The sequence below is a fragment of the Egretta garzetta genome, unplaced genomic scaffold (genome assembly GCF_000687185.1).
Source record: "Egretta garzetta isolate BGI_Z169 unplaced genomic scaffold, ASM68718v1 scaffold118, whole genome shotgun sequence".
NCBI classification, from domain to species: domain Eukaryota; kingdom Metazoa; phylum Chordata; class Aves; order Pelecaniformes; family Ardeidae; genus Egretta; species Egretta garzetta.
Window position 1 is genome coordinate 877,098 of NW_009260484.1, and position 17,031 is coordinate 894,128.

The 17,031-nt window shown below is 38.9% G+C and overlaps 1 protein-coding gene across 10 annotated transcripts in view; it reads right to left on the reverse strand.

Annotated features, from left to right (window-relative positions):
- Window positions 1-2,551: 2,551 nt before the first annotated feature.
- The window catches only part of GGPS1 (geranylgeranyl diphosphate synthase 1), a 19,937-nt gene continuing 5,457 nt past the window's right edge, over window positions 2,552-17,031 (reverse strand). For 4 of the 10 annotated variants that reach the window (XM_009644134.2, XM_035899672.1, XM_035899680.1 and 1 more), the window contains 2 exons: window positions 11,769-11,839; window positions 2,552-8,045 (listed from right to left, as the gene is read on the reverse strand). In XM_009644134.2, the coding sequence (XP_009642429.1) occupies window positions 7,284-8,045; window positions 11,769-11,839 (833 nt within the window). In that variant the 3' untranslated portion in view covers window positions 2,552-7,283. Of the gene's footprint in view, window positions 8,046-8,430; window positions 10,321-11,768; window positions 11,840-12,441; window positions 13,323-15,005; window positions 15,056-16,393; window positions 16,484-17,031 lie in introns of those variants that run through there. The other 6 variants (XM_035899676.1, XM_035899675.1, XM_035899674.1 and 3 more) reach the window with 5 other exon arrangements.

Below are 17,031 nucleotides of genomic sequence, written 5' to 3' on the forward strand. Positions count from 1 at the left end.
GTCACCTGCCGCCGGTGAGGGGATTTCGCCTGCCCAAGGCGGAGCACCGGGGTTGGGCGCCGGCAGGGCTCGGTGCGCGGACGTTGGGGCCGGGGGGGGGCTCGGCCAGCCGGGGAGTAGCCACGGATTTGCCGTGGGCTTGTAAGGAGGTGGGAATTTCCCCCAGGAAACCGCTGCCCGGCTGGTGTTTTAAAGCAGCGCGTGGTAGACAAGCCATACAACTGCCGGTCTGACTTCGAGCAGGGTACTGTTGTAACAGATTCAACACGTGGCCGATTAATGATTAAAAGCAAGCAATGGATTCAGCATCAAGTGTGCAGCTTGATTTTACATCAGCCAGCATACATTACACCAGCATTTTACGCTGCTACAGTTGTTGCTGCATTTATTTCAACATCTGCTACTTGAGAAAAATATCAATTAACTGGAAAAGGATCCAGAGATGATCCATAACAATTAGAGAGCACAGCGAAAACTGAAAGACTGGACTGTTTTCTTTAAGCAGCAATGGCCAGGAAACAAATTTAGTAAGAGCTCCTCAGTTTCAGAGGCAGGCATGACAAGATCTAATAGCTTTCACACAGTTCTAAACTTATAAAAATCAAAGTATCCCAGATGACATTTTCCACATTTGTTCACCTCTGATGTGCTTCATATTTCAAAGTTTCATAACAACTTAATTTAAACAGTATAATTTGAATTTTGGGACCACAAAGACTGAAACAACCAGGGTAGTAAGTAAGCCAGGAGACATTTCAGTGCTGTGCCTCTGCTTCTATTACATTAAATAATTCCGGACACTCTTCTGGCAGGCAGCATATTAGTACTCTTTGCTCTGATTCTGTGATATTGATTACAGAAATCAAGTACAGGTATTTAGGAACACTAGTATATTCTAATCAAAGCAATCTGGGTAATAAATAATAAATTCTTGCATCTTCAAACAACATGCTTTGGAAGGCATGCTTTACCGTCCAGCATAAAGCAGCTGCTCCTCAAAGGGGCATTCCAGAGAAGATCTCTGTGCCTTTACCTTAGTCTTCCTTTACCAAAGGTAATGCATTTTCTTAGGACAGCTGATGTCTTTGGGGAAAAAAAAAAAAAAAAAAAGATACCCTAGCCCTTCTTCCACATCTTCAGTGGTGTTGCTGGCTTGTCTGGGTTCCCGAGCCCATTCATCTCCCACAGAAGGCGGTGCCCTTTGAACAATCTGTTCCAGTTTTGAATGATGCTGAAGCTACAGAGAGTGGTACAACAGCAGAAACAGCAGTAAGCCCTCTTGCTCTCCTTTTCAGACTCATTCAACTGTTCCCGAGTACAAACCTGAGAGCATGCTCCGCTTTGTTTGACTGCAGGTCAGGAAAGGTGTTGAAAATAAGAAAATACTTTCCACTATGTTTCTGACCCCAGCTGCACATTTAATAGGTAATTTGGCTATTCTCAGAACCTACATGCATGTTGTTGAATTTACATATTTAGTGTTTCTAAAATTACAATGAGAATAGCATAACTTTGTTTATTCTATTTCTTTGCACTTGTTTCTTCTGTCTTAGCACTGTAATCAACAAATAGCTATAGTTCATCCACTGTCCTTGACAAAGAACAGGACAGTCCCAAGGCCAATAAAACAACTAGACCAGTTCAACATTTTCACCTTGTTACCTAGAATTGCAACTTCTGCATTTTATAAACACCTAAGTAAAAAAGGATTTAACTTCAGAATTTATTAAACATTCATTTTGGTTGGTGTAAAATATAAGAGAATAGGTTTATAGCACAGTTTTTACATTTCTGGGAATAGCAATGACAATTCCTCCATATGGCTTTTACTTTGACCCATACACCCCATCCCACCCTCAAAGAGAACATAAGTAGCAATAGGTTCTTCAGTTAAAGCCACAGAAAAACTGTAGGAATTAGCTCCATGTTTCATGTATTAAGTCCACCATTATCTGAACTTCTATTTTTAAAGAACTTTGTAGATTTTTCTCCTTGCAAACACTTATTTTTTTCCTTTTAATTTGTTCACATGGCCTTGGTCTCAGCCTGATTTTAATAACTTAAGTTGGTGAAAAGTAGTCATGCCTCTCTTGACTAATAGAAGTTCACTGCAGAATAACATTACAAGATTACAGAAAGAAACAGGCCAGGTTTTGGGTATTTCAAAACAGCGTAACCAAAAAATGTATGCATTTGCCAGTTTTCCTTCATGCAGACCTAATAATTACTTTACAGAGTGATTAGGTAACTTATACCACATACTCCAGAAATAACTGAAACATTATGAAGAGAGTGAAAATAATCTGTGATCAAGAAAAGATGCAACTGCTTACTGACAGCATGTAATTCATATACTGACAGAGTATTTTCATAGATAGTTTTGGTGTTCAAAAGCAGAAAATTATCTATGATTTCCCTTCACATCAGAGTTAGTCTTCCACACAAATTCACATCAGGTTTTGCAGTGCTCTCCCTTGAAGAGTCATGCTATGCCTTCTTGGGGTATCTCCCACAGTTCTCTATACTGTAGTAAACAGAGATGCTCAGTAAATAAGTTCATAACTCATTGAAAAGGCATTTATTTGTTCCATAGGACACACAGGTGAAGAACACTTATCAGGATTCACACGGTTTAACCTGCATCTTTACTACAGATTTTGCAGATAATATGCTTGAATGAAAGTGAATTAATGAATCATGGATTACTCCTAGCCACACCTCACAAAGCTGCCCTCTAAGGTAATTAAAAAAAATGCAGAAAAGGTGAACACTGGTGCTCAGTTATGATAAAAGTTATTCAAGAGAGATGTTGGTGTGAGGTAACAAGTCAAGTAGCAGATTATGTTTCCCTGACTCCAAGAATAGAAAAAGTGTTAAAAGAAAAATACAATAACGAAACAATGTACTGTTTTATCTGTACCTTTAATCAAACCTTAAGTTGATATATGCAAGTTATTTACCTAACTATCAGAATAAACAATTTCAAACTTTAAATCTCTTACATTATTCGGAAAGCAAGAAGGGAAGCTTAGGTAAACTAACCATGTTCTTTAGTCTTTCCTAAAAAAGCGCAAGAGATGCTGTAAAATGAGGTGAAATCACATGAGCTAGCCTCAGGAGCCTAAAATGGGTTTTCTTACTCTCTCAAATCCTTTCCCTGGCCCTGCTCTTGCCTCTGTCCACCTGCCAGCTCTGACATACATCAGGCTCTTGCCGAGTCGGATAATTCATTAACCCAGACAAAAATTAAGTCCTCTCCCCTGGGGCTAGTGAGTTGTTTTGCAGAAAATCCTAACAAGCATTACCACCAAGGCAAATTAAGTGTTGAAAGCAAACAGGTAGCAGAGAGAAAGGAGCTCAAACTATATAGGACAAAAGTAATTTATGGCAATATAAAATATGCTACAGGCTTTAACTTCTTAGAAAAAAAGTTTCTGGCATTTCAAGACTGCAGAAAATCTTGGATTACTGTTGTGGAGGCATACGATGAGCCAAGATTTAATGTTTCAAAAGCAGACCCAGACTATTTTGTTTGTCCACGATCAAAAATGAGTTTAATAGTATTGTGTGTGCTATGGTATTAGTAGCGGAATAGAAATATAGCTAAAAAAAAGAGAATTACAATGAAAGTACTGAGCAAATAATACAAAGAACAGAGTAAATATCAAACCTGAAACATAAAATGATAAGATTAAGACAGAACAAAGAGGAATAGTAGACACCTGTATAGCTCTTGCACATGAATAAAAGCCTGGCCCAACTCAGTGCTAAAGACAACACTCAAGCCAGTTTTATTTAAGGTGGTGACACACCCCCACCCCCAAATCCCATGGTTTTATACCATATTAGCATTTTAACAATACCTGGGGAAATAAGCCATTAATATAGGAAATTTCCATGGCACATGGAGGCATTTAGATAAAGTTGAAGGCATAAAGAAGTATCAACAGCTACTTTCCCACTGCCACAAACATTTTTATGCTTTTTATATCAACAACTGTCTGACACACACGAAGCTGCTCCCACTGGGCACCTGAACAGCCTGAGCTCAAAGGGAGATGTAGAAGACAAGTCATCTCTTCAGAAATATCCTGAAATTATGTAATTTTCACTATAATTGACAGGGATAACATCAGCCTTTGAAGAAGCAGAGATAGATGTTCCATCCAATGTCTGGTCACTCAAAGACAGGTGACAGCATTCATTTACCTCTAAGCAAGCACATAATCTTGAAACAGACCGAAGTAGGGGGAAATGCTGGAGACTGATGAATATTTGCCTTTCTCCTTATATGCACTGCAAGAGCTAGACTCCCAAGAAATGCCTGATCAAAGTAGAACTTGTTGGCAATGGTAGGAAGATAATAAGGCGAACAGTTCTGGCTCAAAGGGACTGACATTGAAACCAGCATCCCCTTTATCTCCCCATGGGCATTTCCACTTGCAACTCAGATTTCCATTCCACAGCAATGCATCTCTTGTGAAGATCAGGAAAAAACCCTACTCCCTGTGTTGTGGGAGGCATAGCAATAGGGAGCAGCGCTTACACAACTAAACTAATTCTGCAGCCACAAGAACTCTCATGCTGCTTTAAGAAGTGATTTTCCTAGCACAGCTTAACACCAGGAGCTTGTGCCAGAGCCAGTATTGGAGAATATCAATGAGGATGCACAGTCTCATCTTATGGCACCAAATATAAAATCTACCTTGACTACAGAGCATCATCACTTAAATACTTAAAGATGCTCTACCTACTTAACAAATGAAGGGGAAAGATCCCAGCCTCTTCCAACTCCTGAATACATCAAGAAAAACCATCAGAGACCTCAGTTCATTTTAATAAAAGTAAAGAGCAATGATACTCTGCTTGTGGGCCTTTTAAGATATACCTTCAGGGTACACTTTGAATACTGGTATCAAAGGCAGAAGAGTAAGACAGAGCTGTATGGTTTCTTGTTGGTCCAGCTTTGTTGTCCCAGGATACTTTTCCTTTCTTACCCATTTGCAGTTTAAAGGGCCTGCAGCCAGAAGGTACTTTCTCCTAAGTTAATGGACGCACTTTCTACATGATACAGTATTAGAATAAATACTGGGGTGAGTTGACAGAATGAACCAAAGAAGTGACAACATAGCAGAAGCCTCAGATGGTAGTGAAGTTTTATACAAAAGTAAGAAAAGCTACCACATTTGGGAAGTTCAACTACATAAAACTGTTTACATCCAGCAACTGAGCAGACATGAAACGGCACTAAGTGCACTTTGCATTGTACATGTTAGTTACAATGTCCTAACAGGCACAAGGATATCTTTTCAGTAAGACTAGGAGATTCTCCTGACAACAACAGTTTTTTCCAGTGCTCCTCCCCATTCAACATCAGCTGCAACAGTGCTTAGAAACTCTCAAGACATGGCACAAAATAAACATTGTACTTTGCTGCAGACAGTATTTTCTCATAAAACATTAAGAATTTATAGGCTTACTACTAAGAACTGCAAGGTATAAAAAAGGAATTACAATTCACTGTCATTAACACTAGAGAAAATACACCTTTCACCAACTCTAAGGTATTCAGTCCTGGCAGCCAGATCCATTCAGTAAAAAGGCTATTATTCTGTGCCTAATCACAGAGCAAAGATTCCTCCTCAGCATGCAGATAAAAGGGATAGGCTATCATCCATAACTACATAATGTCTCTGACTGAAAGCAGTCATCCTGAATTTTTTCATGCTTGCTCACTTTCAGAAGAATCTTAAGGCTGCCCAGGGAAGACATTGCAGCAGCCTTCTTCAGTTAATTTTCTCAGTGGGTTGAGACCATGACTCTCCCTGCTTTCCAGGTACAGTAAGTGAATACCTGCATAAAAATATCCTTCAGCTGTCAAGAGCCAAGTACCTCTAGCCGTTTCTTTTGAGAGTATGCTTGAGCTAACATCACTGCTGATAGCACCAGTCCTATCTTTGATCCAAGCCATTACCTCCATACACCAAAGCAAAGCTTTATGTGGCTGCAAAGACTAAGGAAACTGAACCTGATTAAATCCAGCCCAACCAAGAAACAAACATCCCTGCTTATGTTTTGTTCACACTCATATGTATTTATATATAGATGAGCAGAGGGTTTCGTCACTTATCAGCCCTTCCTCCTCAATCCAGCTCTCAGTTCCAGTTCTATTTCAGTATGTCTGTGTACATAATTTTAAAGTACTATTTAAGCAATTAACAAAACTGAAGTGGTATTATAGCTTGTAGAACAAGATGTTGTACTTCATTTTAGCAAAATATTACAGAACTTGTCATCTCTTTGGAGACACCTGTAACATGCCTCCAGATAGCAATTCAGAACAGGAATGCAGTATGAATTATAAATCAACTCCTGCAGAAGCCCCTCTCAATTATCAGCAGAGATTAAAGAGACCCACACCAATTATGGCGTCTTAAAGTTACCTGGTATGAATCCTATTCCATTTCTAGTAGCAGCTTACCATGTTGCTTTTTACAGTTACATGTATGAGCTCTAATGTGGAGATTTAAGTCCCTGGCTATAAAATATTTGACAGTTTAAAAACCTAAACCAAGGTAATCAAAATTATTCACTGCAGAGCTGGAATCAGCAGCAAATTTATGCTTTGCCAATGTAATGGAACTTTTCTCTAAGGTACTCAGAAATCTTTAAAAAGCTACAATTTCAGACTAAACATTAGTCTCATTTGGATATAAAATACTATCATTCATAATTTGCATCCCCCTGAAAATACCCCCAGAAGCTGTATAGGATATTCACTTTAAAACTTTGTAAGCTGATCCATCTGCTCTTCATAGGTCTAACTTAGACATGTCACACAACAGTTTTATGTGCATTGTGGTTTCAAGTATCTTCTTTTGTTATTTAAGAGTGTACATTTTGGTTTACTAGAGCATTGTTTGAAAATGCACAATCTGATTTGTTTTAACACAGAATTTCAGCCAGAAACCTAAAGTAGCCTGGTCAAAGATATGAGAGTTTTAGGCCTGAAATAATGCTGATGATTGTGTAAAGATTGTCACATTTAGATTCAAAACTTGTTTCAGTTCTGGTACATCTGCTTCAACAAAGCCATCTGTAAGCAGTTACAGTTAAGATTGTATAGATAATAGTGTATATATTTCAATACTCAATGACAAATTGTTTAACTACTTTCTGTAACATGGCTATAAGAGTTTTAAGCAAGACTGATTATCACACCTCTCAGTCTGGTTATTTTCCCATTTTAAAAAAGTTTGAATCCACCCTCAGGAGTTGAATTTTTAATTTTCAGTTTCTTTGAACATTTTGCTCAGCTGTTCAACTAGTGCTACAAGCTCAGGGTTTCCCCCAAGTGATTCAATTTGTTTATAGGCTTCAGATTCAAGCTCTTTCAATGTATTCCGGGTGTACTCAAAGGAACCCACATTTTCAAGGTAATGTACACAGTATTTTTTTATATCTATGTTCTCTGTCCTTTGACGTAAAATGTTTTGCACCTGAGTACTTTCAGGTCTTGACCAAATTGCATGAATGGTTGGAAATGAGAACTTGCCCTCAGTTAAGTCTTCACAAAAACTCTTGTTTTCACTATATTCTTTGGAGTGCAAGTTGGCATAGTCATCTCTTATTTGGAAGAAGAGGCCAAGTGTGTTAAGAAGTGGCTTTAAGTCTTTTTTATAACTTGAGAACAGCTGCATAAGGCCTACAGCTAATCCAAACAGACCACCCGTCTTTTGCAGTACCATAGCTTTATATTCAGCTTCTGTAGGACAGGTGTAAGTATCCCTCCAGTAAATATCCAAGCCTTGGCCTTTATGAAGTTCCAGAAGTTGACGGGTAAAAACTTTAACAGCATCTGGATGATCAAGGGTTAAAACCTTCTCTAAGCCAAGGAAATACACATAATTAGCACAGTTGATTACAGATGGAATTCCATAGATACTGTGTGCCACTGGAAAGCCCCGTCGTAGCTTTGAGTTATCTTCAATATCATCCACAAGCAGACTTGCATTGTGCAACATCTCTGTCACTTCGATGATAACCTATTACAAGAACAGAAAATTATTATGTGTCCCACTGTAATTTAACCTCCATTTTCACAAGACCTTATTTAAGGTGGGTAAGGTTTTAAAGAACAATATTCTCTGTCACTGAGGTTCCCCTTTGCTTTTACTGTTAATACAGATTTATGATTATCTTCATCAGACAGTTTGCTGTAAATCCTGGACCATGTGGCCTGTCTTTTCGGTAATGTTTTCAGATTCAAAGTGAACTTACTCCCTGAAGTGTTTCCACTTGCATGCTCCTTTTCATTATTGTTACAGTTCTAAAATATGCCATGGTCTAGAATGCAGTAACTGTTATTAGAAACATGAATAGAGGAAAAGAAAAGCACCACAGTGTTGTGACAAGTTTAGATTTACTAACCTGAGATCTCCCAAAGTCAGTTCTTGAGAGTGTCAGGTACCATCCATTAACACATTTGTCTCATAAACCTTGTTCTGATAAGTGGAGTGAGTTCATCTTTCTTTCCCCACACTTCATGTTTTATCTTCAGTACTGAGCTCTTAAAGGACAGACTATTGTCTCTGAATCACCTTGGCAGAAAGGCAAGAGCTACAACTTCTTTTGGGAAGCTTCCTACACACTTAATACTTGTTACTAGGTAGACTAATATCATACACCACCTGAGGTATGCAGTAAACTGTTCAGAACATCAACCTTGTAGCTGACTAGAGTTGACTAAAAGTGAACCTTAACAATTCCAAAGCAGGACAATTCAACAAGAAGAGTTTTAACATGATATACTGCTTTTATTGCACAGCTGCTATGCAAGGAACAGGTATACTCAGCACCTGTTTAAATGAAAATAAATTTAAGCATGTAAAACTGCATACTGTATAACTCGCTGCAAAACATATCCGATTATTTTAAAGCGAATGAACCAATTACACTAGTTACAACTGCTCTCAGCCAATATTCATCAAAAGAACTGCTTCTAAAAAATACTAAGGCCACCATTAAATAGTGGTAAGTACCTAGTACGGTCCTATTTGCTGGGTGCTGAAGGAAAAAGAGGGACTTCACTGCATGCATTCTCTTGAGTAACAAGTCACATAGTGTTCAGTGACCACTGTCCCAAAGATTAAAACCCAAACCCAAGCAATCTAATTGTTTGTCCAAGACACGACTACAAGAACAATCTACTTAAGAAGCACTAATGACTCATCTACAAGTTAGAAGACAGCCCTACTTTGACCTGTAAACATACATTGTTGCCCATCGACCAGAGTACTTACTGAAAGCAACTTTGTACACCTATTTGTCTGAATATTCGTTTAGTCCATTATGTCATTCTCAGTACTATCAGGAAAGTTTCCCTGTATTCTGTGAATTCCTTGGATAAGTCTATTCTAGCATTTCTCTTCCTAACCTACTTCATATCACTGTCAGTTTCATGAACTTTTGCAGCTTCTAGATGTTAAGGTTTAATTGAAATAGAGCTGCATGACTGCGTTTGAATTAAGTTATCTTGTGAACTTAATAAAAGACAGTGACAAAAATGCTTCAAAGTTGAAAGTAAGGAGTGAGAAAGTTTAGACAGCTTATTTTAGAAGACATCAGGAAGTAGCCCAAGGAAATGAAAAGACTGCTTTTCATAATGAAAGCTGAAGAACCAGTACAGAGTGTTACGCTTTCTTACAACCTAAGCCTATCTGATCAGTGGCTGCTGCATTATCACTCCAACACATAGATTTCTACCTCCTTACCTGCAATAGCTTTAAAATTTGTTTGGCTCTGTATAGGCCATTTCAATGCCTTATTAGAAGAAAGTTCATCTGACAAACCCAGTGTTCTCTAATTCCACAAGCTGAAGTGTCTCAGTGCAGCATCAGATAAGTACTAGAGATGCAGTAAGTGGGGAAAAAAATGAGACCACTTGGCTGGGGAAAAAAGTGAAATGGTGGCAGCCAATAAAGAGTAAAATGAACTACTAAAGAACAGTATCCTCAACTATATTAATCTAAATAAACTACATGAAGAAAAATTATCTAAGGTAAAAAAATGCCCTATAAGGAATGCCAGAATTCAGATTTTTAATAAAACAAATACAAATAGCTGGAAGGGAATCAGGCTGCTAGACAACTGGGACATCTTAAGATTCTGAGACACACCAAAAAGATGACTAGAGGTGGTCCTGCAGACCTCAACAACTTTAAGTTGTTAAAATTAGTAGAAGTATGCACAAAAGCAGTAATAATTGTAGCAGGATGCAGATTAAAAGATGACAGGGTCTTGGTTTTGTCCTCAAATGACCTGAAGAATAAAAATATTGAAGTTCCATCAAACACAGCTTAAGTGGTAAAGGAAAGACTAAAGCATCAGTTTTCTTCATAAAGATAACTGGAACAAGTGATCTAAGTTTTCAATAACAGTTACATGATTATCAGTTTAAAAGTGGCAGGTAGAACTTGTAACTTCTGTTCACAGAAGCACTGCAGCTTTAGTTTACTACAGTACATGAGAGAAGATGGACCTGTACTGTCAGGGGTGCTCAGCATAAGGGCAAGAGTCAGACTGCAGCATAAGAAATCCCAACTGGACAAAACATAAGAGTTTGATATCATGTAGGTGTTCAGCATGGGAAGACAGTCCCAGAGAGTCTGCAGAATCTACATCCTCAGATTTTTCAAAACTCAGCAAGGCCCTCAAGAAGCCTAATAGCAGGGGGTTGCCCTACTAACTTCCAGAGGCTTCTTCCAGTTCAAATTCTGATCCATGATATTAGACTAAACCCATGCACACAATACACAGGTTGCTATATAACACATTTTATTTGGATATATAGCTGAGACAAAGGGTAAGAAGTGTCTAGCTAGAAGCCAGAATAAATCTTAAAAGTTATACAGACATGTTAGAAAATAGAAGAGTTACAAAATGATGAAAACAGCCTCTTCCTTCATTGTTTAAATCCCCTCATTTTGCTACTTGAGAACTATGAAGTGCCACTCTTAAGCCACCCTAAAGAGGACTTCTTCAAAAACTCTAAAGGTACTTTTGCCTACAATTAATGAAATTAACTAGGGACCAGCTGGGTAGGAGTCAAAAGACATAATTGCTTATTTTAATTCCTTACATTGCCTTGGATACAAGGCTTCTTTTCCACCCCTGATATGCAGTTTGGCAAAACTGTAGTCTAAGATTTTTCTTCTTTTCATTTGATAAACCACAGCACTCAAATACACAGCCATACATCTTGTACAGATTTGTCCAACAGAAAAGCAAAAGGAAAGGAGAATTCCTAGTCTAATGCTTCTCATTAGGGAGTAAGGACTCTAGACTGTATAAGACAGACAGTTTTAGGTCCTGAACAAGGAGTGGTTTATAAAGTTGATTTAACTGCTGTCTTTGATATTTTTGTATGAAAATCACAAGATTTTATTTTCAACCACTATATTTGTGTAGTTTACAAGGTAACCGTCTAGCTTTTTTTTCCTAAGTCATTAAAAACTCAGTGTTAATAACTCAGTTATGTTAAGTGGGTTACAATGGTACCTGCTTATCTACAACTTAAAAGGTTGAGCACACTTGTAAAGTTAACCATTCTATATAAGACAAGTCATGTTTTCCTGAAAGTTTACTTTAATACATACAGAAACTAGTGCATTTAAGATTTCTCATCATTTATGCTATGTAAGAGAATCATCTGTTATTAGTAGTCTTGGAAGAAAGGTGACAGCCCTTTAAAAATAATTAGCCAGTACCTGTATTTTTTCTTCTGGAACATTCAGCCAGTGATTAAAGGCCTGTGACAGTTTGGTTCTCACTTGCTTACCTACAATATAAATATTATAGGCATTTATAACAAAAAATAATCACATAAAGTTCATTAGAGACAACCATTTGTCCTAACAGCTATAGCTGATTTGAGACCAGTAAGCTGATCAGCATGGTAACTTTAAAGCAGAAAATATATCAGAGTAAGCATGTAGCTTGTTTCCTCATTGCATAAACATCACAATTATCAGCAACTTCAGTTTTAAAGATTTCACAGTAATATGCAAAGCACATATTTACTAGCAGTTACTGTATTTCATTTTAGCAGTCCAAGAAGTGATCCTGAGTGTGGTGGTAACCTGTACAGATCAGCTTACTACTTCTGAAAGTAAGTTTGCCAGGCTTGTTGATTTTGTGTATATAACAGATTAACCAGTTTCAATTAGGATTCATTATTAGTTGAAGATACAAATATTTGTTGATTATCTGTTTCTCTCCATTTTTAGGTCTTTCTCCTATAGTACTCTTCACTTGCTACTGACAATTTGTAAAACACAAAAGTGACATTTGACATCCTTACTAAATAACTCTAATGAAAATCTGAACAGAACATTCTGAACAGAATAGAACTTTCCAAGAATTCAGACATTTATCTTATACCTGAGAAGTCTACCTATGAATAATAGGATTTGTTCTGCTTTGGCTAAATCTGGTTTGCTGGAGCCAAGTAGTCGCCCTGTTTCATAGGAATGAAAGACAAGATCAAAAGTCCAAGTTTAGTGTTACAATAAGCATTGCTATTCAATCCAGATACATTTTACATGGAGTTAATTTTAACAGAAGTTAACCTATGTGCCTATAAATTACTGATACCAGCTTTCTTTAATAAATTGCTAGGAGTCATGTACAAATATTTATTCAGTGTCTACTAAGGATCAATGTGAAATAAAGTCACCCCCTACCCACCCTGAGACAATGCTGCTCTGAACTTTGAGAAGCTCAGCTATGTACAAGATCTTTGAATAACTGCAAGACAGGTTTAGACAAACAGCTCTACATATGTAGCTCACATCAACAAGGCCTTTGGAAAAAGTTTTAAATAAACTTCAAAGCAGTGCAACCTAGACAGTGGGTTCCATATTACTTGTCTCACGATCTACTGACAGATATAACCTAACGATTCTGCAATATTAGTCCTTATGTTGATGATGCCATCTTGCCCATAGCACTGAAGAAATTTCAACATTTGAATTTCTCCCTAAGGCTTCTCTATTGCTGTGTGACCAGCACATACAGAACAGAATAATAAAAATGGGTAGATTCACTTGCAGCGATGTACACTGGAGAAATTGGACTTTTTCCTTTGGAAATTGGATTTTTCCTTTTCTAATTAAATCACTACCAGGTAAGCAATAGCTTCGTGGTTTGGGCTCTGTAGCAAGGGTGATAACCTTCCTCGCTGGCTCAAAGGGCCTTAATTTTTGTCTCAGTTCTCAAATATTTCCACTGCTTCCTATCACCACCATCTTTTAGGTTTACATTAGAAGAGCCTAACAAAAAGGTGCTTTTTCCCCCCCCCCCCTTTGTTTTCTGTGCTCAGTTTTAAACACTAACAGGTTTCTGGAGGAGGGAGGGAATGGTTTGTGTCTCAAAGGGCAGAACAGATATTTTAAGCTCCCCATATCAGGCTTGCTCTCTATCAGGAAAGTACATATCTGGTTCTAAATTATTTTTTTAAAAACCATTTAAGTCAATAATTTGCTCACAAGTTCACTGTTTCAACACAGGTAACCACAGCTCAAATTTCAATACAAAATTAGAGTAGTGCCCAAGAGTTTAAACATCTCTTACATTAACTAAGAACCACCACTAATTCAAGTTAGACCTGCTTCTGGCATTACCTCCTGCAGATACTAAGGATTTAAAAACACTTCAGACACTCAGACCTCCCCCCTTTTCCCCACATGGTTAGATCAGGTTTTGGCCAGATTGGTTCCCTGATCTGACTCACTAAACACTTGTGACCATCAGTACTGCACAAGGGAGGGTCCAAATGCTGTGCATCAGAGGTTCAATATTTTATTTTAAAATAATTGCATGAGTTAACTGAGGAGAAAAGATTGATCAAAAGTGTTGAAGATAACTGTTACAAACATACGCCAAACTGTATGGCTTGCCAGTTAAGTACTGACAAATATTTTAGTACATCCATAAGAAAACTACTCAGAGATAACACTAAGGAAGCGTACCTTATCTATAGCTGTTTATTCACATCTGAGTTACATTGATACTGACAACACCTACTTTTTTACATTAGGCAGATAATTCTGTTTTTCTGAATGTGTTTCCTAGAAAATATGCTTATGGAATGCTGGATGTTCAGCAACAAGTGTTATTCCATCTTGAGCAACATGACTACTAGCACACAATTTAAATGGATTATTAACATGCACAGTGGATTTAGCCACGTCAGTTCCTTAGTACAGGCAGCGTTTGAATTGTTAGACTTGTCTACCTTGACTAGCAAAGCTGTCTAGACACTGACTATACAGAGACTGTTTTTTTTCCTTGAATAGTGAAACATCAGTCTTTCCTTTTATAGGTGCAGATTTGCTTGCGTGAGCCCCTTTAAAGGAACATTATTGCTACATAAATGCTATTTTACCTTGCTCTGAAGTCAATCCTACCTGGTCTATGTGATATCACAGCAGTTTTCTGTATGCATGTTTTATGCCTACAGCCATGCTATTACAACAAAAGAAAACACACCCCCCCCCCCCCCTCCATTCCTTGCCATACCTCTCTTCTCCCCAAACTAGAGAGGACAACACTTCAGGAACACTAGGACAAAATTAAAAGGAGTAAAACTTAACACTGGCATAACTATCCAGTCTCTTCACTGTCACACGACTGCTCTGTTAATTGTTCTAAGAAGGCTATTGTAAAACTAAAGAATATCGAGGTCTAATGTCCAAAATTAGAAGCTCTACCTACTGTATAGAGCTATAATAACAGACATTACTGCACCAAGCTTTTATCAAAGTTATGCTGAATGCATTTGGTTTAGTCTGCTTAAGATCCCAATTTTACCCAAATCAAACAGCAACTATGGAAAGCTTTTCTCCTTGGCAATATGGGGTGGAAAAGGCAACAAGAAGCATTCAGAACATAATAAATTCTCTCTGAAGAAATTCCTTCTACAGATAAAAATGTAAAACCCTTACCCTTGAAACTAAGATCAAGTTAGATTAAAGATGTTGTAATGAGGACAATCCCTCCCACCTCTTTAGACAGATGAGATGCTTCTCTAAAAGAAAAAAATAAAATCAGCTTGACTTACTCTCTATATAGACAATTGTTCTTTTGACAGGGTACAGACCTAAAACCCACAGCCTCCAGCTCTGGATAGGCTCCTGATTAGTATTTCTTCACTCTTGCTGCATTTAAGTGACCACAGACTATGCCCTTAGGGCAGAACCCCACTTACAGTGACAGTACATAAAAGAGCTAGAACAGCATGGGAAAGAGCAGAGGGACTATTAACCTTACCCTCATTAGAGCCACACTAAGCTAATTCAACTCATTACCCCAGCAGAAAACTGTCTGCTTTTTGCTAGGTTAGCTTTCTGCCAGCTTTATGTACTGAGTCAGCTTATGAATTTGGTCTGCCAGAGTTAGCACAGGGTAAGCAGCAGATGCTGAGAGCCAGGGGAAGGGGGCATTGCCCTTCTGAAGGAAGCAAGCTACTACATTGCCTCAGCTATATTGTACACATTCACCCTTAGCTCTGTCCTCTGATGGATATGGGCTAAATGGATGAATTCCCCAAGCAGGCCTCCCCATACAGCTACAAGAACACTACAGACAGCATAAGTAAACTGCAGGAAGGCAAGCAAAGAGAGCAGGCCCATACACTTTTAAAACCTAGGCAGTCACTTTTGACTGATTAAGGTCACTGTAGAATTGTCTAGTTTAACTCCCCTGCTCAAAATATGGTTAACTAGTCCAGGATTGTGATCCTGATTTTTGCCTTGTTCCCTCCTCTCAGGATCCTGAATGCCATCATCCCATAGTCACTGCAGACAAGGTTGCCCCCAGTCTTTGTGTCGTAACAATTCTTCTTTGAAGTGTGATGTCCAGCATAATACCTTCCTTCATTAGCTCCTTGATCACCTGTGTTAGCAAGTGGACATCAATGCATTCCAGAAATCTCTTGGATTGCCTGTGCCCTGCTGTCTTGCTTCTTTTACCAGACACTGAGGTAGCTGAGGTCTCTCATGAGGACCAGGGCCTGTAAACATGAGGCATCTTCTAGTTGTCTGAAGGCCTCATCTACTTCTTCCTGCTTGGACAGTCAGTAGCAGAGACACACTATAGTGTCACCCCTATTGATCTGCCCTCTAATCTTAACCCATAAGCTCTCAACAGATTTATCATGCTCCATGCAGTTCAGCTGCTCTTTCACATGAAAGGCAACTCCCACTCCTTGCTATCCCAGGCTGCCTTCTAGGCAGTCCACATCCATCCACTGCAGCACTCCAGCTGTGCAAGCTATCCCATATCAGATACCCCAATACAACTGCAGCCCTGCAACTGCATGCAGACCTCTTACCTCCTCCTGTTTATTCTCCATGCTGTATGGAGAATACACACTCCATTTGTGTAGAGGCACTTCAGAGAGGCACCCAGTCCTGCAGATTCCCTAGAATCACAGAATTGCAAGGGTTGGAAGGGAGATCATCTAGTCCAAGCCCCCTGCTAAAGCAGGTTCTCCTAGAGCATGTTACACAGGACTTCATCCAGGCAGGCTTTGAATATCTCCAGAGAAGCAGACTCCACAACCCCTCTGGGCAGCCTGTTCCAGTGCTCTGTCACCCTCAGAGTAAAGAAGTTTTTCCTCACATTCAACTGAAACCTCTTATGTTTCAGTTTGTACCCATTGCCCCTTGTCCTATCGCTGGACACCACTGCAAAGAGTCTGGCTCCATCCTCGTGACTTCCATCCTTAAGATATTTGTATGTGTTGATGAGGTCCCCTCTCAGTCTTCTCTTCTTCAGGCTGAACAAGCCCAGCTCCCTCAGCCTTTCCTCATAGGGGAGACGCTCCCGTCCCTTTATCATCCTAGTTGCTCTCCTCTGGACTCTTTCTAGGAGTTCCTTATCTTTCTTGAACTGGGGAGCCCAGAACTGGACACAGTATTCCAGGTGGGGTCTCACCAGGGCAGAGTAGAGGGGGAGGATAACCTCCCT